Source organism: Chiloscyllium plagiosum, chromosome 19, assembly GCF_004010195.1.
Source record: "Chiloscyllium plagiosum isolate BGI_BamShark_2017 chromosome 19, ASM401019v2, whole genome shotgun sequence".
Lineage (NCBI taxonomy): Eukaryota > Metazoa > Chordata > Chondrichthyes > Orectolobiformes > Hemiscylliidae > Chiloscyllium > Chiloscyllium plagiosum.
This window is the reverse complement of record NC_057728.1, coordinates 88327-113772: the sequence shown is the minus strand read 5'-3', so window position 1 is coordinate 113772 and position 25446 is coordinate 88327. Positions and strand designations below refer to the sequence as shown.

Here is a 25446-nt window from a genome sequence, read left to right as displayed (position 1 = left end):
TCAGCTGGAATTCATGTGGGGTAACTCTGAGCTAGAGGAATTATTGAGGGACATAAGGTCGCTGTGGAAGCAAATTTTGGCAAATACCTTGTCAAACACTTGTTCTGAAGCAGGATCACTGGACCCAATACATTTTCTCTCCGTAGATGCTGCCAGACCTGATGCATTTCTCCAGATATTTCTGGTTTTTATTTCAGATTTCCAGCTTCCGCAGTTCTTTTGATTTTTTCAAGGTGGTAAAGCTTTGGTTTTATCCTTACCAGGAAGAAAAGATATTGAGAGTATAGTATTTATGGAACCAGATGTAACTGACCTGGATAGTGAAGAGGGTTTGGAGATCTTAACATAATTTGTGGGCAGAGTTGACGAGAAGGATGACGTTTGGAACCCTAATGAAGAATTGCGAATATTTGATAAGGTTAAGAATGTGGATTGTCAGTCCATCAAAGAATACATCTTGGATTTGAAAGGCTATGTAGATTAAATTCTTTAATCTAATCTTTAATCATTGGCATGCCAGCACTAGTTGTCAATCTCTAATTTGTCATTTAACTGAGTGGCTTTTTAGGCCATTTTAAAGGATATTTAAGAATCAGTGATATTACTGCAGTCTGGAGTTGCATCTACACAAGATCAGGAAAGGGCTGCAGATTTCTTTCCCGAAAGGACATTAATGAATCTGACGCAATTTTGCAAATCAATCATACTTTCTTGATCACCGTTATTGAACCTGAATTTGTATGCCAAATTTATTAATTGAATTTAAACTCAACTAGATGCAATGGATGGATTTGAATGCATTTCCACAAAACGTTAGCCTTTCTCTGGACTACATTTTAAGTGTCATTATTCGAGTGGCAGCACTTTTAACCTGGCATCCTGCAACTTTTACAGTGACCATCTGCAATAAGATTTAGAATTAATTCCAGTCTCCACTCAGCCAAAATATTTCCTGTTAGTTATAGTATTTAAATCAATATGTGGAATTCCATTGTAGTGTGAACTTTGCTGAAAAGTGAAGGAAAAGGACTGTGCCAGAATTGTCTGGTACATCAGGAAAATTACTGGTGAAGATGATAATTACTGAGCAGGGGAAGAATCTCGAAGAGATAAGAAGTTTTTCTCTGCTTTGAATTTTTCTTGAATTGAACCTTCTGAATTAAACTGTTTTTTTTATTGGAGTGGGATGGCAATGACATGATGGAATCCTTACACATTTGGAGTAGTTTGGATAGCATGGACAAAGGGAAAACATTTCTGTTTGTGGATGAGTGGAAACTTCAGAGCCATAATCCACAATAATCACTAGTGAATCTAATATGGAATTTGGGAAAAATCAGAGAGTTATTCAGAGAGTTGAGAATGTCTGAGGTTCACAGCCTGAAGCAGGAAGTGTTTGTATTTGGGATTTATCAAACTATACCTTAATCCTTGTGTTTTTGTAAACCTCTAATAGAGGAGAGCGAGGGCTTCTTTTATGTTTTCCTGAATGTCTCTTGATTAAATTTTTTTAACATAAAACATAAGTAATAAGTTATCCGAGAGCAGTATTTTTAGATGCTACTTTCTGGGAGCAGTATTTTAGATGCTACTTTCTGGGTCTATAGATTAAGGTGCAGAGATGGCCTTTAGAATGATGTGCTCTCCCTGTTGGATGTGGGAGATTAGGGAGAAATTCGATGTTCGTGATAATTATGACTGCAGGAAGTGTGTTTGGTTATGAATCTTATCAGATCGCATGCATCATTTAGAGTGGCAGTTAGTGTCAATGAGGAATTTACAGGAACCAGGGACTGTGATGAATGGCGGTTTCAGGCAGGTTGCAAAACCGCAGAAAGAGTCAGCTAGATGGGTTACTGCTTGAAAACATGGGAGAGGTAAGCAAGTAGTGCAGGATTCTCCTGTGCCTATCCCCGTCTCAAGCCAGTATGCGGTTTTTGGAAATAAAAGGGGTTATGACTCTCTGGGGAATGTTTCTGTGGCTGACAGCAAGATATCAGAATGATGTGTTATCTCCCTGGTGCCGGGATCAAAGGGGTCTCTGAGAGGGTGCAGAATATTCTCAAAGGGAAGAGTAACCAGCAGGAGGTCATTGCACACATCAGTACCAACAATATAGGAAGAGAAAGGGACGAGCTTCTGAAGTGGGAGTAGAGGAAATTTGGCAGGAGGTTAAAAAGTCAGACTTCAAGAGTTGTTATATCTAGATTACTCCTGGTTCCACATACTAGCGAGGGTCGGAGTAGGCGGATAGAGCAGATGAATGTATGGCTGAGGAGTTGGTGCAGGGGACACAGATTTGTATTTTTGGATCATTGGAATCTCATCTGAGGTAGAAGTGACCTGTTTGGGGGAGGAGGTGGGACCCAGACAGATAATGAGAAAAGAGATAAGTTGGAGACTGGAACAGCTGAGAAGAGGAGCAAGTCAATTACTCCAGGCAGGCAAGAGCAAGAAAGTCAATGAAGTAGGACTGATAAATTAAGTTACAATTATTTCAATGCAAGAGACCTATCAGGTAAGGTAGATGAGCTGGCCATGGTTGAGAACATTGAACTAGGCAGTCGTTGCTATTCCAGAAACATGGCTTAGGGAAGGGCAGGACTGACAGCTTGATATTCTGGGGTATTGATGTTATGGGAAGGATAGAAAGGGGGGCAAGAGAGGAGGTGAAGTGACATTTTTGGTACAGGATAATGTTACAGCTGTGCTTCATAGAGTCTCAGAATCCCTACAGTATGGAAACCATTCGACCCAACCAGTCCATGCTGACTCTCTGAAGAGCATCCCACCCAGAGTGACCCCACTACTTTATCCCTGCATTTCCTATGGCCAATTCACCTAACCAACATATCCCTGAATACTATTGGAAATCTAGCACGGCCTGCGCATAGTCTTTGGACTATGGGAAGAAACTAGAGCACCCGGAGGAAACCCACACAGACACTGAGAATGTTGGCAGAGGCTGGAATTGAACCTGGGCCCCTGGCGCTGTGAAGCAGTCATGTTAACCATTGAGCGACGTGCTGCCCCCACTTTTGGTCTTTTTTTTTAATGTCTGTCACCCTGTCTCAGTTATCTCTACCCCAAGCCCTATTTTCACAGCCCTCTGCCTGGATCGCTGTACTTGGGGAGGATATTCCTGGCAATGCATCTAGTGAAGGTGTTTGTGTGGAAGTGAGCAATAAGAAAGGGGTGATCACCTTATTGGGATTGTACCATAACAGCTCCCCCCTCATTATTAATATCAGTAGGAAATTGAGAACCAAATTTGTAAGGTGCTCTCTGTAAGAATGATAGGGTTGTAATGGTAGGGGATTTTAACTTTCCCAACAGACTAGGGCTGCCATAGTGTTAAGGGTTTGGATGGAGGGGAATTTAAGTGTGTACAAGAAAAGTTTCAATATGCAGATTTACAACTAGAAAATGAACAAAACATGACCTTCTCTTGGGAAATAAGGCACAGAAAGTGACTGAGGTGTCAGTGGGGGAGCACTTTGGAGCCGATGATCATAATTCTATTCATCTTAAAATAGTTATGAAAAATAACCTTTCCTCCTTCTTTGCTCTAATGTGAAAGCCCTAGTTCCCTCAAACTCTCTTCATCAGACATGCCCTTCAGTCCAGGCAGCATCCTGGTAAACCTCTTCTGCACCCTCTCTAAAGCTTCCACATCCTTCCTGTAATGAGGCAACCAAAACTGAAGACAATATTCCAAGTGTGGTCTAACCAGGACTCTATAAAGTTGCAGCCTGACCTCACGGCTTTTAAAACTTAATACCCCTGCTGATGAAAGCCAACACGCTATACACTTTCTTAACGACCCTATCAACTTGGCTGACAACTTTGAGGGATCTGTGAACATGGACCCCAAGATCCCTCTGTTCCTCCATATTGCCAAGAATCCTGCATTTAACCCTGTATTCTGCATTCGAATTCGACCTTCCAAAATGAATCAGCTTACACTTTACCAGGTTGAACTCCATCTGCCACTTCTCAGCCCAGCTCTGCATCCTGTCAATGTCCTGTTGGAACCTACAACAGCCCTCTACATTATCTACAACTCCACCACCCTTCGTGTCATCGGCAAACTTACTAACCCACCCTTCTATTTCCTCATCCAAATCATGTATGAAAATCACAAAGAGCAGCAGTCTCAGAACCGATCTCTGCGAAACATCGCTGGTCACCAAGCTCCAAGCTGAATAGCTCCAGTTCTTCTGCCATTTCTTTGTTTCCATTGTAATTTCCACAGTTTTTAACTATAAATGAACTACCAAAATTTGTCTTTATTAATATTTTGTTTCATATATTTATCAAACTTTTATGATTTAACTTTGCAAGAAACAAAAATTTACTCTCATACTTGATTTTCCCACGCTTGATCAAACTTCTTGCCCTCTTTTGCTGAATTTTGAAATGTTCGTAATACTCTGACTCGCTACTTTTTCTGGCAATTTTATTTGTCTCCTCTTTGGATCTAATACTATCCCATATTTAATTTTGAGCCACATGAGTGGGCCACATTTCCTATTTTAATTTTGTGCCCGACAAGAATGAATAATTATTGTAATTCATGCATGCATTCTTGAAATATTAACCTTTGGCTATCCACTGTCAATGTTTTTAGTAAAGTTCTGAGGAGAAAGTGAGGTCTGCAGATGCTGGAGATCAGAGATGGAAATGTGTTGCTGGAAAAGCGCAGCAGGTCAGGCAGCATCTAGGGAACAGGAGAATCGACGTTTCGGGCATTAGCCCTTCTTCAGGAAGTTTTAGTAAAGTTCCCCAATTTATGCCTTGAACCCTCATAGTTTCCAGTATTTACATTCAGGCCCTTATTTGGATTCTACTACTTCACTCTCCGTCTTAATGAAGAATTCTATCATAATATGGTCACCCTTGCCCCAGGAAGGGACCCACACAACCACATTTGTTAATTAGTCCTTTCTCATATCACAGTACCCAGTCTTGGAATAATCTGAATAGTGCAGTGAGTAGAGTGCATGGAGACCGAAAGGAACCATGCTGGGGAAGGAGAAAGAAAAGTTGAAACACTTAGAAGAATTCTGCATCTGAACAAGTCAATTAGTAGCTGCCAGTCTGGGTCATTAGTAAATAACTACATGTTCGGTTGTGTAACTGGTATGATCGGTTTAAGAACTCATTCTCCATCATTCCTTTTCTCCAGAAACTGATGTGTGCATTAATTGGAATAATTCTTGAAATTGTTTGAACTATAATTGCAATTCTATTTTTAAAATTTCTTATTTCAGCATTATTAATGTGAGACATTACTTTCTTAGAAGCTAAATATATCATATCAATAATTGTGTTTTATGGCTACTGTGATTTTGAAAAATTTGATGTGTTTTGCCTTCAAAAAGGTCTTAAAAAAGTACCATCAAAAGTGACCAGAGCTGTTAGTCCAACTATCCCAGACAACTATCAGAGAGATAATCAAACTCTGCTACTACAGGTACGTAGAGTGTTGCCACACTGCTTCAAGTTTGGCAGCTGTACATATGCATGGTGCAGTGAGACCCAGACTATGTTTTTGTAGATATGTAGATTACTCTTGCATTTGTATCGAGATATTGCAGTGTGAGCCCAAATTCTGTTATTGTTTTTAAACAAAGCATGATAAAAATAAGTTGTTTGATTAGTCTAACTTTATTGCTGCTTCACATTCTGCACACAAGCTCAGGCCACATCAGTGGCCATGCTACCACTAGAATAAGTAAAATCAGTTTTCAGTAACAAAAACATTTCCAACTCCTAGCGAGTGAAATTTCACAATTTTGAAGTATTTAAAGTTCAAAGAATATGTACTGGAAAAATGATGTGGGGTAACTCTTGGTCGATAGTTTTGTGAACTGGTGCATCTTTACCTGACCCAGCCCGCACTCAGTACACAAACAGGATACTGGAAGAACACAGCAAGCTAGACAGCATCAGGAGGTGGAGGAGTCAATGTTTGGGTCAAGACCCTTCATCAGGATGGGGGGGAAGGGCGAGGGTGCTCAGAAATAAATATAGGGAGCGAGTGGGGCTGGGGGAAAGATAGGTGTGATAGCGATAGGTGGACGCAGGTGGGGGGTGTTATTGTGATAGGTCAGTGGGATGGGTGGAGCAGATAGGTAGGAAGGAAGATTGTCAGGTAAGGTCAGATGAAGGAGGTAAGATGGATAGTAAGAGATGGATGTGGAATGAGATTGGGGTGGGGAGACAGTGAACCTAGTGAGGGAGGAGGTGGAATGGAAGGGAGGAGACGGGGCTGGAAGGGGAGCCAGGGAATAGGTGGAAAGGTTATTTGAAATTGGAGAACTCAATGTTAAGTCGTCTGGGTTGTTGGCTGCTCCGATGGAAGATGAAGTGTTCTGTCTCCAATTTGCCATCTGATTCGCTGCAGCAATGTAGGGGCAGTGGGAGGAGGAATTGAACTGGGTGGTGGTAGGGAGGTCAGGCTGGCCATTTAGGGTCCAGTGACGATGCTTTGTGAAATGGCCACCTCGTCTATGTTTAGTTTCACCCATCTAGAGGAGACCACATTTGGAGTGCTAGATGCAGTAGACTAGGTTGGAGATGATGTAGGTGAACCTCTGTCTCACCTGTTTGGGGCCCTGAATGAGGGAGGTGGTGTATGGGCAGGTGTTGCATCTTCTCTGGTTAGAGGGGAAGGTGTTGGCGTGCAGTTCTCCTCCAATCTCAGGTTCCCACTTTCTTGCATTGCTGCTCCTCCATTTTCTAAGATTGTATCTGGAGAAGCAACAAAAGCATGACTGAGGAAATCTGTAATTAGAGGAGCTGGAGCAAAACGTACAGGAGAAGCAACTCTGCCTTTTCTATGTACCAGGGTAGCGTGCATTCTCTTGCATTTTTTGGTTTATCATTGAATTTTCAAGGGCTTTTGAGAGAAAATTTGTCCAGGCCAACTATGTGTTTTGAGCCTTAGCTCAAAGTTTTCCATATATCACATTGTGTGTTATATTGTTGATCTACAGCTTCTTGTGGTAAGGACATTTCTTCTTACTGTTTGCTTTTATTGTTCTCTTCCCAACATCCAACTCTCCAAGGTTGAAGCCTTGCAGTCTCAGTTGCAGGAGCAGACACAGTTGGCGAAAGAGCAAACTGATGCATTGTTGGAGGATCGAAGGATTCGTATGGAGGAGGCACACGTGCAGCATGAACGGGATAAAGACAAAATCAAATCTCTGGCAGAGAAGTCAGTTAATGCAGAGTACAACAGTCAGTAATTGCTGTGAACCAGTGCTTAATTCCTACATGTTACTTAACCTGCTGCAGCTCTGTGATCAGGATAGGGTGCACTGTGGAACAATGTTGAGTCACAAATGGGATGTCTCAAGTGGAATTTTCCTCGACTTTGTGAGTCATATAGTAAATATCACAGGATCCATTTATTGGTGGCAGGCTAAGGCAACATAATAGCTCAGTGGTTAGCACTGCTGCCTCACAGCATCAGGGATCCAAATTTGACTCCATTCTGGGTGTCAGTCTATTTGGAGTTTGTATATTCTCCCTCTCTGCATGGGTTTCCTCCGGGTGCTCTAGTTTCCTCCCACAATCCAAAGATATGCAGGTTAGGTGCATTGGTGATGGTAAATTGCACAGTATCAAGGGATGTGCCAGCTAAGTAGATTAGCCATGGGAAATGCAGGGATAGTGTAGAGGGAAAGTGTGGATTAAATGGGTCAAATGGCCGCCTTCACCACGATAAAGGTTCTATGATTCTGTTGAGTGATATCGACTGAGACAATAGATCCAAAAGCTTGTATTTTTATAGCCCTTTATATTGCAAATGTTTGGAGATATCTCAAGTATTATTGAACAAAATTTGCCCCAAGAATTTAGGTAACATTTTAAAGTGGGAGCAGCGAGGAGGGAACTTTTTCGCAAGAGAATTCCACAGCTAGTCCTACTGAGCTAATTAAAATTGAAGTGGACAAGAGGGCAGAACTGAGTATACTAGGCGAAAATGAGTACTGCAGATGTAGAGATTAGAGTCAAGAGTGTGGTGCTGGAAAAGCACAGCAGGTCAGGCAGCATCTGAGGAGCAGAAAAATTGACGTTTCAGGTAAAATCCTGTCATCAGGAGTGAGGCTGGGAGCCGTGGGGGGAGTGTCGGGGGGAGAGGTTGGAAAAGCACAGTATACTGTCCACATGGCTTGACGATTATAGTCCCAAGAATGCCCAAGAGGCTTGATCCCATTCATCACAAAGGAGTCAGCATTATTATCACCTCATTCACATGATAAACTTTCACTCACTCCACCACCAACACACAGTTCTGGCAGTGTGTTCCATGTAGAAGATGCACTTCAGCAAGTCACCAAGCTTCCTTCAACAGCACCTTTCAAGCCTGCAACTCTACCACCTAGAAGAATGTAATTAGGAGACATTTGGGAACATAATTAGGAAGTTCCCCTTCAAGTTAAACACCATCTTGATGTAGCACTATATCACCCTTCATTCACTGTCACTCAGTACAAATTCTGGAACTCACTCCTATGTGTGTACCAATACCCCAAGGAATACCATGGTTCACGAAGGCTACTAACCACTTTCTCAAGGGCAACTCTGGATCAGCCTGGATCAATTGTGGATGACCTAACCAACACTCCCCTATGAATGAGGAGGTTTTTGTTGGTAGGTTGATGGGACTAGGGAGCTACAGAGGGTGATGCTGGTGATAAAGTTACTACTTTCTGTGATCTATTTCAATTAGCCTGTTTTTGATATCTAATCAAAATTGGTCAACTATGCGTAAGACGTTAAACTGGGCAGAGTGGAGATAGCCACACAGAATTGACCAAGTGATTCAGGTACAATGTGAACTAAATGATAAATAGTAAATGGGGTTTACTCTAGGCTGGTTGGAAGTTTGATACATGGGACAAACCAGTGGACATCACAGAAATACCCTGAATGATGTTGAACTAGCGAGTGAAATTAAAAAAGACTGCGGAGATAGCAGGCTTAACATGGGGAACTAATGAAGGGTAGTAATGTAATAGAGTACAGAGCTTTGATCACACCACAACAAGAACTGTCTGACTTTGGTAACTGAGTTTGTAGTGAAATATGGAATTACTGTTGACAGTGCTAAGTAGAATTATAGATCAATCTTCAGTGATCCTCAGTTGTGACAAAAGACAGCAAACATGGACTTTGTAAGGTAAAACTTTGAAGAATAAATTTAGCAGTGGTTAGTTCAAATTAATCACAAGGAAACTTTGAACTGCCTGCTATCATAACTGCTGCAGGATTGAAAGAAGAATCAGTTATTGCTGTGCTGATGGGGATGCAAAAACCTTTCACAGCAATATTCTATGGAAAACCTGTGTCAACTTGATGAATTTTGTTTATTCTCCGTGTGGTGGTTGATGGCTGCTTTGATGCTGACCTGCATTACTGCTATGTTTGGTCAGATAAGGACTTATCCCCAGGCTTCTTCTGACTTTGCATTATCATTTGTTCTAGAGGAAAACTTGGATCTCCCTATACAGAGATCTGCTTGTGAGCATCACTTGGGGGAAGAGTCCTTTCTTTGAGAGGCCTTAAGTGTGGAGGTAATTTGTGAAGGGATCTGGTGTTGATTTGGTTAGGAGATTCTTGAACTGGAAATGGGAATTGAGTATTAAATGGAACTGGATATCTGGGGAATTTTATCGTATTTCAGTGACTGTAAGTGAACTACAGCTCAAGTACTTGAATTTAGGCAATTTCTTTGGATATATTGACAATAGAGTAGAGGTAAATGAAACTATAAGTGTCAAATGGTTTGCATTTCCCCCAGACTGCACAAAACTCAGAATCTACTTTATGAGAGTACCAAAGACTTCCTTCAGCTAAAATTTGAGGGTCGAGATGCCGAGAAAGTCTGGATGGCTGAGAAGGATCGTCTGTTACAGGAGCTGGACAGACACAATGAGCTGAGAAACGGAGGTGGTGATTCTGAAATGCAATTTCATCGAGAGTCACCAATGGAACATGAGATACAAAGGATACAGAGTGAAGAAATAAAGGTGTGTGAGGAGTGAAGAAGGTTGCAAATGTACAACTTCCGTGATAATTATCTTCGAGCATTTTTTATTCTGCTTTCTCAGACACATTCAAATGATTATATGTGTTACTTTAAAAAAAAATTTGCTTTGGCTTTTTATAACGTATTTCAAATTACTTATTTCACAAACAGTTAATTTATTTTCAAGTGCAGGGAATAAGTACAAATTGTGATGTGGTCACCATCATTGAAAGTTGGGAAAGGGAACTATAACCGTTGCAAGTTTGTGAGCAGACACTTTGCTCGCAGTATGATATTCAAATAGCAGTGAGTTAACTTTGCTAGTGAAAGTTGGCTAAGAGAGTGGGAAAAATGTTTGAGTTCCACAAATAGCATTGCATTTCAAACAAGGTGATTTTGTTTCTAATCAGCAAGACTATTTCACCTCCTCTACCATTTTCCCAATCTATACTGTAGACCTTATAATTTGGTTTTAGTTTCCTTTCCCAACCATGCTGTAGCCATGTCTCAGTGATGGTAACTATATAATAATCTCCGATTTGAATATCTGCCTACAGTTCATTTAACTTTTTCTTTATGCTCTGTGCATTTATATATTGAATGCCATTCAGACCGTATACTCTAACCTGTCCCTTAGCACCGATGTTTTATTCACCTGTTTAATATTTCTCTCTTGCAGTTTAGTCAGTGCACTTAGTTTGCCATAGCCTGAAGTAGGATTCCTGACGTTTCCTTTACACTCTCTCCTGTTACTTGATTTTCACATTGTACTAATTTCACCTGGGCTGTCGCCAGCTCTCTGTCTCTCTCTCTCTGTCCTCAAAGGATTGTAGGGGGGGTTACTCAAATTTTTCACTAGATACAGATTACCCACAGAGATACAATCGATCAAGGGTCAAACTTTACACCAAAATTATTCAAGGAAGTTTTGGACAGCTTAGGAATAAAACGATACATTCCATCTAGAATCACAAGGAGGGCTGGAAAGGTGGCATCAAACATTAAAGACCATGTTGAAGGCTTCTATTCAAGACTATCCAGATGATAGAGATAAAGGAATTGTGTTTGTACTTTTTACCACCAGAGATGCACCAAATGAATTGACCAAATTCAGCCAACGTGAATTAGTTTTTGGGCATGAAGTGAGAGGACTGCTAAAATTGATTAAGGAGAAATTAGTAAATCATAATTCAGAACCACATATTTGGACTATATGTAAAATTTTAGGGAGCGATTAAATATGGGAGTTGGCTAGACAGCATTTAAAAGTATCATAACTTGCAATGAAACAAGCCAGACAAGAAATCATGAACTCGCAATTTTGCTATCAGAGATAAACTGCTAGTGTTACTGCCAGTGATAGGTGAAACTTTAAAAGGTTTAGTGGACTTTCTCAAGTCAAAAGGAGATTGAGTGAGGTGAACTATTTGATAAGGACTCCAGACAGAGAGAAATCTCATAAGAGTGTGGCATGAGAATATGCTTAAAGGGTATTTTGACAGGGAAGGAAAGCAAAAAGAGGAGATGTTAGCAGTTGCAACACAGAGTGAAGAGCTAAGTTCAGAGGGTTCTGAATTGGACATTAATCAAATTAAATTGGACAATGAGGAAGTTGTCAAAAATTGTGATAAATTATTGAGTTACCTTCCAGAGGAAAATCAAAATGACCTGAAAGAGTTATTGCTATCGCATGGGGAGATATGTGGAAATAAGCTAGGAAGTACTAACCCTAATTATGTGTGATGTGGATATAGGAAATGCTGTTCTGATTAAGCAACAACCTTTTAGGCTTAACCCTCTAAAGTTGACACCGGTTCAAAAGGATTTTGAGCCCATGCTCCAAGATGACATAATTGAAGTGATTTACAGTGACTGGAGCTCACCAATAGTAATGGTGCCAAACCAGATGTTACCCAATGGTTATGTGTGGACTATCGCCAAGTTAATTCAGTAACAAAGACTGCATATTCAATTCCACGTTTGGAAGACTGTATTGAAAAGTTGGGACAACAACTTATATTTTGAAGTTTGCCCTACTCGGAGGATACTGGCAGGTACTTTTGTCCGAAAGAACAAAGACAAATTCGGCATTCGTAATGCCAAATAGACTATATCCATTTCAAGTCAGGCAGCATCCAAGGAGCAGGAGAATCGACATTTCGGGGATGAACCCTTCTTCAGGAATCCTGAAGAAGGGCTCATGCCCGAAACGTCAATTCTCCTGCTCCTTGGATGCTGCCTGACCTGCTGCGCTTTTCCAGCAACACATTTTCAGCTCTGATCTCGTGCATCTGCAGTCCTCACTTTCTCCTATATCCATTTCAAGTCATGCCATTTGGTATGAAAAATGCGCCAGCCACATTTCAATGATTAACCAGTAAGATCATTTCTTGATTCCCCAATTGTGTAGTTTATATTGATGACCTGGTGATTTTTAGTCACACACTGGAGGAACATTTGCACCATTTATCGAAGTAATTTGATCAACTTCAGGAGGCAGGCTTGGTGATAAAACTGGCTAAAAGTGAATTTGCAAGACCTCCAGTCACCTTCCCAGGCTATGTTATTGGACATGGACAAAGGGCCCCACGGAATGCAAAAGCAAAGGTAATTGGGGAGTTTCTAATGTCATCAACAAAACGAGTAGTACTATGATTCCTGGAATTGAGTGGATTTATTGGAAATTCATACCAAATTTTAGCAGAGTGGCTGCTCCACTCACTGAATTACTAAGGAAAGGCAAGACGTTTCAGTGAACAGCGGACTGTCAGAAGGAATTTGACAGCCTGAAAGCTGTGTTAACTACTACCCCAGTATCAGCCATACCTAATTACACAAAGCCAGTCAACGTGGCTATCAATGTGGGTGTTAGTGCTGTGCTCATACAGAAAGAGCTATTGCATGTTTCTCCAGGAAATTGAATATTCATCAGCAGAAATATTCAACAGTTGGGTTTCCTCCGGGTGCTCCAGTTTCCTCCCACAGTCCAAAGATGTGCAGGTCAGGTGAATTGGCCATGCTAAATTGCCCGTAGTGTTAGGTAAGGGGTAAATGTAGGGGTATGGGTGGGTTGCGCTTTGGCGGGGCGGTGTGGACTTGTTGGGCCGAAGGACCTGTTTCCACACTCTAATCTAATCAGAGAAACTTTGAGCTTGGTGTTGACATCACAACATTTCAATGTTTATGTTACCAGTAATGTATCTGAGACAATCATCTACACTGATCATTGCCCATTAAAGTTTGTGGAGAAATTTAAGAGCAAAAATTCCAGGCTGTTTAGATGGAGCTTGTTGTTATAGCCATTCAATTTGAAAATTGTGCGTGTGGCAGGATGGTAAAATGTGATTGCCCACACATTGTCAAGACTTGGATGAGGAACAGAGCTGTTTGGTGATAGGAGTAAACAGGCTGAAATACAATGTAGGAGTGCATGTTTGCATGGTTATAGTCATTGTCATATATATGTATGTCGTAGTGTACTAACAAGGTCAGATTGAGGGGTTTTAAAATGAAGCCATCTTTGGATATTGATGGTTCTTTTCTGTAAGGGGAGGGAGGTGTGACGATGCTGCTCTTTTTAACAAGGTTATTCTGTCCTTGGTTTCTTTCAGAGGGGTCGTAAAGGCAGAGATTCTGATATATCTGGAAGTATATCTACTTGAAAACATTTTTAAGGTTTTTTTTTAATCACCTGTACAATGAAAGATGAAGTGGTCAGTTCTCCCTGTTCTGGCTTATTTCTGGGTTTGGTTTGGTTTTTAGCAAAGAGTCTGTTTGAGGCTGCTGGTCAAAGAAACAGCTCCATGCTGCTTCTCCCTCTCACTCTCGTCTTTCCTGTAAGAACCTGTGTTTGGTTTTACTTTTTTGCCAAAGGGATGTTTATGGCAATGTTGCAGGAATTTGGAGCAGCATCATTAAGTTGTGGTACAGTTGATTGGGTTTTCAGATAGGTTCCGTTATTCTAAATTCTGTTTTCTTTTATGTGTTTCATTCAGTAGTCTTGTTATATCCACTGGACACCTGCTTAAAACATCAAGAAAAGTTAGGGTCTGGGCTATCTTCTTAATGTTTTGAGGGGGTCTGGGCTGGTTCTTAACACAGTTTCTTGAACAAAGTTTGCCGTCTGTCGTCTTTGTATTGAGACAATATTAACAGGCCCTTCCACTGGCCACATCCCACTTAGCAACCTCGAATACAAGTCATCCCGACCAGACAATCTAATCAGCCCTCCAGTACAGCAAATCAGATAGGCTGAGCACCTTTTCAATGTCAGTTTTTGCGCTCTGACCTCCATTACTGAGAAAGATAGTGGCAGCTGATGCATGGGCACAGCCAAATGCCATCCTCGCTTGAAACTGTATTATCTACTCCCTCAATGTCACTGGCTCAGAATCCTGGAATATTTTCCTAATAATACTGTAGGTATCCCTACCCCACATGGACACTGTTTAAAGAGGCAGCTTACTACCATCTTCTTGAGAGCAATTAGGGCTGGGCAATTGATATTTTATATTCTGAGTAAATATTCATACAAAGTACTGAGTTTTCTAGTTTTGCCTTGCTCTTCTAACCATACATTACATCCTTCATCTGGAAGATAGTTTGGTTCCTTTCTGTTAACTGCTATTCAATTCTCAAATTCTGTCATGGCCTTTCTTATTTCCATTTTCTCTTCTCTAACTTAGTGTATTTGGCTTTCTTTTCATTTGAAGGATGTACATGGTCTATGAAATACGTTTCCTGTGATTCCTCATATTGTATCGTCCTCCAAGGATTTCTGCTGTTGGTTCACTTGTCTATTATCCTTACCTCTATACCTAGAGGTAAGGTACTATTCCATGTACCAGGAACATCTTTTCCCTGAAGGTCGCCTTGGTCATTTGAAGTTCTAAAGTCTGTTTGCAATACAGCCTCTAACTGTAATAATCTTTTCTAGTCACTCGAGGAGCAAGTAAACCAAGCACATCGACTGGCAGATATGTATAGAGAGCAGTGTGTGACACTTGAGAACGATCTGGCACGAATTCGGGAAGAAGGGGATGTTGGCCGTCAACTGTTTAAGGTAAGACTGCAAATCACCTGAAATACTTTTAACATTCTTGAAATGGTTGGATGTTGTTTCTACTTCAAAAGGTGTTGACTAAGTACCACATAATTGATTTGTCGGTGAATTGGATCCCATGGAATTAAGTGACGTGGGATGTAGATTACAGTAGGTGCTGAGTGTAGTGGTGCATGACTGTGTTTTTCTGACTGAAGAGAGGCATACAATGCCACCCTCCAGGGGTTAGTATTTGGGCCATTGGTTGACATATTTATCTCCTGTGATTGTATAAATAGGATATAATTTTGAAATTTACAAGGTTTTCAAATGTGAATTCAGAAATGAAGAATGTGTAAGAAACTCAAGTTTGGAGACAGACAAGGAACATGCATGTCAGGTGAAATTTGATACAAATAAGTATGAAGTGATGGAATGTGGGAAGAAGGAAAAGGTGAGACAATAACAACTAAAGGGATCAATTTTAAGGTTGCAGTAGTAAATGGCAGGACAAGTTGTTGAGAAATCGCAAACTTTAAAAATAGGGATATTGATTATAAAAGCAGGTAAACTCCACCTCGTCTTTCATAAAGCAGTAGCTAGCTATAGTATTGCGAACACTATGTATTGGAGAAGATGAAAAGGTCTAGGGGCAGGTATAGAGGAATTTGATAAGAATGATACTCTATTCCAGTGGTGGATAAATTACATGAGACTGGATGGAATTTAGGCTTGAACAGCGACAGTGTATGGGGGCAAGGAGGTAACGAATGAGATTATACAGCTTTAAAGTGACAGGACTGTTCGCAGGATTGTCACTGACGTCATCTCTTTCGATTTCCCTCCACAGATTCCCATCTTGCAGTCCCCCAAACCCATACAGCCCACTTACTCCCAAAATCCATAAACAGGGTTACCACGGCAAGTCCATCATGTCCCTGTTCCACCAAGCTTATTTCTTCCTGCCTTGACTCTATTTTCTTCTCATCCAGTCTCTTGCCGCTTATAATTCCCTAATGCTTTGCGTCGTTTTCATAATTTCCAGTTTACTGATTTCAGTTGCTGCCCCTTCACAATGGATGTGCAATACTTCCACACATTCATTTTCCCAACAAGATGGTTTGAAGGCTCAGTTTCTTGTAAAGAATCTTGGGCAGTCCCCAACCACCACCACCCTCTGCTTTGCCTTGCCTTGCCTATCCTTAGTTTGAAAATTTCTGTTTTAACTCATCCTATTTTCTCTAAGACACAGGTGTGCCTGAGAATATGCAAAATGGTCTTAGTTTACCTGTCTCTTTGTAAGGTATGTGGATCAGTCCTTGTTCCAGTTCCACTCATGGCTTTCTGTAATAACTCTTTCTCTACAACTTGAGTGATGTCATCAGTGTTGTTTCCTGTTGTCATTCGGAATTGGAAATATAGTATTCATCAATCTTGCTGCCAATTTACATCTTTCTCCCTAATTCATCTTAATCAGACACTTTCCTTCCCTTCCTTGACTTTAGATTAGGTTAGATTCCCTACAGTGTGGAAACAGGCCCTTCGGCCCAACATGTCCACACTGACCCTCCAAAGAGTAACCCACCCAGACCCATTCCCCTACCCTGTATTTACCCCTGACTAATGCATCTAACACTGGGCAATTCACCTGACCTTTGGATTGTGGGAGGAAACCGGAGAAAACCCATGCAGACACTGGGAGAATGTGCAAACTCCACACAGACAGTCGCCCGAGGAAGGGATCGAACTGGGGTCCCTGGCTCTGAGAGGCAGCAGTGCTAACTATTGAGCCACCGTGCCCATGTCTGTTTCCATTTCTGGAGATAGGTTGTCCACCATTGGCCCTGCAAATGCATTGACTCACAGTTAGCTTAACTACACTTCCTCACATCTGTGAGGATTACATTCCATTCCCCCAGTTTTTCTGACCTTGCTGCATCTGTTCTAATGAAGGCACTTGTCATAGGCTTGCCTTTGACGTGTTGTCCTTAATCCTCAACCAAGGATTCCCTCCTCCCCTGTAGTTGAGAAGGCTCTTAGCCACCTTCCCCTTCTCAAAACGACAGGAAGGTTCTCCTTATCTTCACTTTCCACCTAACCCCCAATCTCCGCATTCGAAGGGATGATTCTCTGCCATTTCCACCACCTCCAGCAGGATGCGACCACTAAGACACATCTTAGCCCTTCCCTCCCTTGTCAGCATTCCTCTGGGATGCCCGAGTCCACTTTTCCGTTGCTACTAACACTTTATCTCATCAATACAAGCTCAGTTAAACTACTCTCTTCTCATGGAGCATATTGATTTCCAAATTGTTTGCTGCACTCGTCTGTCTATTTTCATTGTCTTCTGTGCAAGGACAACCAGATCAGTTTGTACATCTGATTTCCATAATACATTGCCATTTAAATAATAATCTGTTTTTCACACCAAAGTTTCATAAATATTCATTTTTACTGCATCTGTCCTTTGTTTGCCCACGCATCCATCTTGTCTACATCAGTCTGAAGTCTCCTTGCATGCTTCTCAAACCTCTCAATCTCAGCTAGTTTTGTGTCATCAGCAAACTTGGAAATGTTATATTTGGTTTCCTCATCCAGGTTATTTATATATATTGTAAATAGTTCGGACCCCACCACTGATTGCTATGGTGTGCCACTGGACACAACCTACATCCATAAAAAGATCCATTTATTCCCACTCGTTGTATCAGTCTGTCAACCAATTCTCAATCCATGCCAATATCATAAATCCAATCTGTGTGCTTTAATTTCTTTTCCACTGACTTCTTATGTGGGACCTTCTTGAAATCCAAATACACCACATCCATTGGTTCTTCCTTTTTGACTAGTTCCTTCCTCACAAAGACTCCAGTAGAATAGTTAAGTATGATTTCCCTTTCGTAAACTCATGCCAGCTTTGTGGATTCCCATTAATGCTTACGAGTGTTCAGATATTCACATCTTTTGTAATAGATTCTAGCATTTTCCCCACTTTTAGATGTACATATGATGTCTCCACTAGTGCGTGAACTTGAAGCTAGAGTCATAGTTGCAGAATAAAGGGACAATCATTTAAAACTGAGATATGAACTGAGGTTCGTACATGCCTGGAATTCTGTATCCCAGAGTGTTGTGAAAGATAGGTCAGCGGAAGTCATTAAAGAGGAAGAAGGCAGATTTTTGAAACATCATGGAGTTGAGGACTAAATGAAGCTGGCACAAAAAGATTCTGGAGCAGATCAGCCACAATCTTATTGAGCAACAGGGCAGGCTTGAGGGGCAGAATAGATTTTCTACTTCTCTTATATTCTAATGCTATCTGATTTCTGACTGTGGATTAGTGGTGCTGGAAGAGCACAGCAGTTCAGGCAGCATCTGAGATTTCTGACTGTAGTTATTTAGGAATGTACACCATTTCACCATAATGTTTTAAATTTTTTTTTCCACAAGGAAGGGAGCTGAAGTACTTAATGTTGCTTTTATGTTCAGTGATTTATTTTATTTTCCAAATGATTTCAGCTATGAAAATGCAGAGCTGCATATGTACAGTACATCTGTATAATTTGTTTTTTGAGCAACAAATGACATCAGTATGTCACAGCCATTTCTCTTAGAATCCCTACAGTGTGGAAACAGGCCATTTGGCCCAACAAATCCACACCGACCCTCTGAAGAGTAACCTACCCAGACCTATTCCCCAACTGTATCAATCTACATTTTACCTGAATGTACCTAACCTACACATCCCTGAACATTATGGGCAATTTAGCAAGGCCAGTTCACCTAACCTGCACATCTTTAGAATGTGGGAGGAAACCGGAACACTGGAGAAAACCCACCCAGTCACAGGGAGAATGTGCAAACTCCACACAGTCAGTCACCCAAGGCTGGAATCGAATCTGGGTACCTGGTGCTGTGAGGCAGCTGTGCTAACCATTGACTCACTGTACCACCCCCCGCCCTCCTCCATTTCTCAGTATGGAGACCTTAACATAATTGCTGAAGTGTATTTACAACTGCAGTTCATTGAATGTGTTACCTATACTCATTTCTATAAACAACACTGAAGAAAGATCACGTGCCATAACCAGCCTTTCAGCTTTAATAACTTAGTTCCATTTGTTTGATTTCTCTCTCTAGTCCAGTTTCAATTAGAATCATAGAAACCCTGCAGTGTAGAAATAGGCCATTTGCCTTATTGAGTTCACTTTGACCCACCCTGCACCTGTAATTCTGCATTTCCCATGGCTAATCCACCTTACCTGCACATTCCTGGATACTGTGGGTAGCTTAGCATTGCCAGTCCATCCAATCTGCACATCTTTGGATGATGGGATGAAACTGGAGCATCCAGAGGAAACCCATGTAGAAAAGGGGAGAACGTGCAAACTCCACACGCAGTTACCCGCGAGTGGCATCAAACTCTTTCTCTGTGAGGCAGCAGTACTAACCACTGAGCCACCGTGCAGATGTTATTTTAAACTTTTTAATTTCCCATTTAATTACAGTGCCTGAATAACCATTCCAGACTATTAGTCTCTTCTTTTTCCCATTTTGCTTTAGAAACTTACTTCTACTATAATTTCCACTTCTGCATTCACTTACTGAGGTTTTCACTCACTAAGATTTTGTTAACTGCCACTCTCTCATGCTGCCTTATGTTGATTTCCAACTTAATGGTACACAAGCCAAGGTACCGAAGGTTTGGTTTAATCTGTGTTAATACCCCACCATCGTGGAGATGATTTTAAATTAGAATATGATTAAACTGGAGTACAGTAGTCAAGTCCTTAATACATTTAGTCATGGAGGTCTACAGCATGAAAGCAGACCCTTTGACCCAACTTCCCCATGCAGCCCAGTTTTCACAATTTAAATGAGTCCAATTTGCCTGCGTTTGGTCCATATTCCTCTATACCTATCCCATCCATGTACCTATCTAAATGTTTCTTAAATGATGAAAATGTGCTTGCTTCCACCACTACTTTTGGCAGCCTGTTCCAGACACTTATCATCCTCTATGTGAAAAAGTTTTCCCTCTGGACCCTTTTGTATCTTTTCCCTGTCATCTTAACCCTATGCCCTCGAGTTTTAGATACTCCTACCATGGGGAAAAGCTGTTTGCTATCTACCTTATGATTTTATAAGACTCTACAAGTTTAGCCACAAGTCTCTATAATCTGGGGGAAAATGGTCCCAACCTATTCAACCTCTCCTTGCAACTCAAACCCTCCAGTCAGGGTAGAGATGTTTTGTTAAAACAATCCTACTAGTATTCCAGTACCCAAAAGATTCATTTTAAGTTTTGAAATATACTTGATGTCTGCAAATTGATACTATCAGCAGAAACGCCACAGTCAACACATTCAGCTCAACACTATCAGGATGAAGTTGTCTACTTGACTGACACCCAATCGACAATTTTCAACATGTAATCCATTCACCACTGAAGAACAGTGTCACTAGTGTGTACTGTGTACAAAATTCAACAAAGCTCTTCAAAAAGCATCCAAATCCCCAATCTCTACCACCAAAAACAACAAGAGCAGCAGTTGAAATGGAACCTCATTAGTAGCAACCCCTACTGCCACCGTCACCAAAAATCTGATGAGTTGCTACTCCTCCATGTTGAACAGCACTCGAAGGAAGGGCTATGGGTGGCAAAAGTGCAGAATGTACTCTAGGTCATTGGGTCATCAGCTCAAAGCTCTGCAGCTTTGTTACAACAACTCATGAATGGCGGTGGACAATTAGATAACATAGTGTCTGGGGTGTGACCGTTAGGTGCATTAGTCAGGGGGAAATGTAGAGTAATAGGGGAATGGGTCAGTGTTGACTTGCTGGGCCAAAGGGCCAGTTTCCACAGTAGGGATTCTAATTCTAATTCTTTAAAAAAAAAGTACCGGAGGAGGAGGCTGCAGAAATATCCCAATCCTCAATGATGATGACTCTATAAGGCTGAAATATTCACAACGATTTCCAGCCAGAGGTGCCGAGTAAATGATCCAACATCGCCTCATCCAGTGTTCCCAAATATCTCTCATACCAATCTTGAGCCAATTTGATTCACTTTAAATGATGTCGAGAAATGGCTGGAGGCACTGGATATTTAAAGTCTATGGGCCCTGCCCACCCCCACCCTCCTCTAGCTTATCTCTCCATGCTTCAGGCTCTCTGCCTTTATTCCTGATGAAGGGCTTTTGCCCGAAACGTCGATTTTGCCTGTCCTCGGATTTTGCCTGTCCTCTGATGCTGCCTGAATTGCTGTGCTCTCCCAGCACCACTAATCCAACATTCAGTAATAGTCTGAAGACTTGGGCTACAGAACCCACTATGCCCTAGTCAAGCAGTTCCTGTACATGACTGGCTTCTGCAATGACAATGTGGAAAATGGTCCAAGCACACCTTGTACATGAATACAGAATAAATCAAAACCGGCTGCACCTTCAGTCTATTCTGAATCATCTGTTAAACAGTGGAAGGTATCAAAGAACTCACCACTTGACTCCCCACTATCGATTAGGCAAAGTCTGAAGTATGATGGAAAATCTCTAATGTGGCTTGATGAATAGAGCTCCAACACTCAAGAAACTTGATAGCATCCTGGGAAAAGAAATCCACTTATTTGGTCCCACATCCACAAATATTCACTCCCTCCACCACTCCATACATAGGAACATCACCACCTGCAAGATCCCCTCCAAGCCACTCAGTATCTTGACTTGGAGAAATATTGTTGTTACATCAGTGTTGCTGAGCCAAAATTCTGGAGCATAATCCCCAGCAGCACAACTGGTGTTAGAGGAAGTTTGGGGGGTGGGGCTGGGTGTAGAAAGAGGAAAGGCAAGGAATGGAGGGATATGGCCCATGAGCAGGCAGAAGAGATTAGTTTAATTTAGTGTCATGTTTGGCACAATATCGTGGTCCAAAGAACCTGTTCCTGCATTGTACTGTTTTAAGCTCTAAGCTTACTTTTTTTCCATTTTTGAACAAAGGCTATAATGAGATCAGGCGCTGAGTGGCCCTTGTGGAACCCAAACCGGGTGTCGCTGAACAGATGCTGCTCGATAGCACTGCCATCACCTTACTGACAATTGAGAGTAGATTAGATTTTTTTAGATTAGATTAGATTAGATTACAGTGTGGAAACAGGCCCTTCGGCCCAACAAGTCCACACCGACCCGCCGAAGCGTAACCCACCCATACCCCTACATTTACCCCTTACCTAACACTACGGGCAATTTAGCATGGCCAATTCACCTGACCTGCACATCTTTGGACTGTGGGAGGAAACCGGAGCACCCGGAGGAAACCCACGCAGACACGGGGAGAACATACAAACTCCACACAGTCAGTCGCCTGAGGCGGGAATTGAACCCGGGTCTCTGGCGCTGTGAGGCAGCAGTGCTAACCTCTGTGCCACCGTGGAAATTAGACAGGTTAAATTTATCCTGCTTTTTGTGGTTTAGGATATACCGTATATACTCGTGGATAGGTCGAGTTTTGAAGACATTTTTGGGCTGAAATTAGGGAGTCAACTTAGACACGAGGTATTGTTTTCAAGGGGATGAAATTCATGCTTGGCATGTGTCATAAAATGGACAAACAAGAGCCAGATCTCTCTCTCAAATAATAAACAACAAAAGGAAAAAGAATTATGGCCATTATTAAATATTGATCTACAAAATAACTGTCTCCATTCTGCCTGCTGTAGTAGTAGTAGTAATACTGTAAAGTGCATGTAGGTCTACACATGTACAAAAGTTAATAGGCATACCAGGTGGTCAGGTCGTCTACTGCAGGTATTTGTACAACACATAGAACATTGCAGCAATTACAGACTCTTTAGCCCTTGATATTGCGCTGGCCTGAGGAACCAATCTGATGCCCATCCAACCTTAACTATTCCATCTTCTTCAATAAGTTTATCCAATGACCATTTAAATACCCTTAAAGTTGTCTTCTATCTATCACCCCTCAATTTAAAGCTATATCCCCTCATGCTGGCCATCACCATCCGAGGAAAAAGGCTCTCACTGTCCACCCGATCTAACCCTCTGATAATCTTATCTGCATCAATTAAGTCACATATCAACCTTCTGCTCTCTAACGAAAACAGCCTCAAGTCCCTCAGCCTTTCCTCATAAGATCTTCCCTCCATACCAGGCAACATCCTAGCAAATCTCTTCTGAATCCTTTCCAAAGCTTCCACGTCATTCCTATAATGTAGTGAACAGAATTGCATGTAGTACTCCAAGTGCAGTTGCAACAGAGTTTTGTACAGCTGTAATATGACCTCTTGGCTCCGAAACCCAATCCCCTTACCTATAAAAGCCAATGAATGCACCATATGCCTTCTTAACAACCCTATCAACCTGGGCAGCAATTTTCAGGCTCTATGCACATCGACACAGATCTCTCTGCTCAACCACACTACCAAGTATCTTACCACACCAGGTTATAGTCCAACAGGTTTAATTGGAAGTACACTAGCTTTCGGAACAACGCTCCTTCATCAGGTGATTGTGGTGATTTTTAACTTTGTACACCCCAGTACAACACCGGTATCTCCAAATCAAGAATCTTACCATTAGCCCAGTACACTGTACTCCTGTTACTCCTTCCAAAGTGAATCATTTAACACTTTTCCACATTAAACTCCATTTGTCACCTCTCAGCCCAGCTCTGCAGCTTATCTATGTCCCTCTGTAACCTGCAACATCCTTCAGCACTATCCACAATTCCACCAACCTTAATGTCATCCACAAATTTACGAACCCATCCTCTATGCCCTCATCTAGGTAGTTTATAAAAATGGTAAACAGCAGTGGACCCAAAACAAATCCTTGCAGTACACCACTAGTGATTGAACTCCAGGATGAACATCTCCCATCAATAACCACCCTCTGTCTTCTTTCAACTAGCCAATTTCTGATCCAAACCACCAAATCACCCTCAATCCCATACCTCCGTATTTTGTGCAATAGCCGACCGTGGGGAACCTTATCAAACGCCTTACTGAAATCCATATACACCACATAAATGGCTTTACCCTCATCCACCTGTTTGGTCACCATCTCAAAGAACTCAATAAGGTTTGTGAGGCACTACCTACCTTCACAAAACAGTGCTGACTCTCCCTAATCAACTTATTCCTCACTCTATGATTATCAATCCTATCTCTTAAACCTTTTCCAACACTCTACCCACAATTGCACTGGCCTATAATTACCAGAGCTGAAAATGTTTTGCTGGAAAAGCGCAGCAGGTCAGGCAGCATCCAGGGAACAGGAGAATCGACGTTTCGGGCATAAGCCCTTCTTCAGGAATGAGTTACTTTCCTCATTCCTGAAGAAGGGCTTATGCCCGAAACGTCGATTCTCCTGTTCCCTGGATGCTGCCTGACCTGCTGCGCTTTTCCAGCAACACATTTTCAGCTCTGATCTCCAGCATCTGCAGACCTGACTTTCTCCTATAATTACCAGGGTTGTCTCTACTCCTCCTCTTCAACAAGGGGCAACATTTGCTGTCCTCCAGTCACAATTCATGAAATAAAAACAGAGGAGCAGTAAAAACAACAAAAAAAAGTTTGATAGTATTTTATTTTAAGAAACCACATGAAACTGTTAACAATATATGATAAACACTTAGAGTCATAGAGATGTACAGCATGGAAACAGACCCCCAGATATCCCAACCCAATCTATTCCCACCTGCCAGCATCTGGCCCATATCCCTCCAAACCCTTCCTATTCATACACCCAACCAAATGCCTTTTAAATGTTGCAGTTGTACCAGCCTCCACCGCTTCCTCTGGCAGCTCATTCCATATACGTACCACCCTCTGCGTGAAACAGTTGCCCCTTAGGTCGCTTTTATATCTTTCCCCTCTCACTCTAAGCCTATGCCCTCTAGCTCTGAACTCCCTGACCCTAGGGAAAAGACTTTGCCAATTTAACCTATCCAGGCCCCCATAATTTTGTAAACCTCTGTAAGGTCACCCCTCAGCCTCCGACGCTCCAGGGAAAACAACCCCAGCCTGTTCAGCCTCTCCCTATAGCTCAAATCCTCCAACCCTGGCAACATCCTTGTAAATCTTTTCTGAACCCTCTCAAGTTTCACAACATCTTTCCGATAGGAAGGAGACCAGAATTGCACGCAATATTCCAACAGTGGTCTAACCAATGTCCTGTACACCCGCAACATGACCTCCCAACTACTGTACTCAATACTCTGACCAATAAAGGAAAGCATTCCAAACGCCTTCTTCACTATCCTATCTACCTGCGACTCCACTTTCAAGGAGCTATGAACCTGCATTCCAAGGTCTCTTTGTTCAGCAACACTCCCTAGGACCTTACCA

At 41.7% G+C, this 25446-nt stretch overlaps 1 protein-coding gene across 2 annotated transcripts in view; it reads left to right on the top strand.

Moving 5' to 3' along the window:
- ccdc77 (coiled-coil domain containing 77) overlaps positions 1-25446 on the top strand; it is a 71949-nt gene that overhangs the window by 31031 nt on the left and 15472 nt on the right. For both annotated transcript variants that reach the window (XM_043708904.1, XM_043708903.1), the window contains exons 6-9: positions 5385-5476; positions 7074-7222; positions 9815-10043; positions 14979-15104. In XM_043708904.1, the coding sequence (XP_043564839.1) occupies positions 5385-5476; positions 7074-7222; positions 9815-10043; positions 14979-15104 (596 nt within the window). The remainder of the gene's footprint in view (positions 1-5384; positions 5477-7073; positions 7223-9814; positions 10044-14978; positions 15105-25446) is intronic.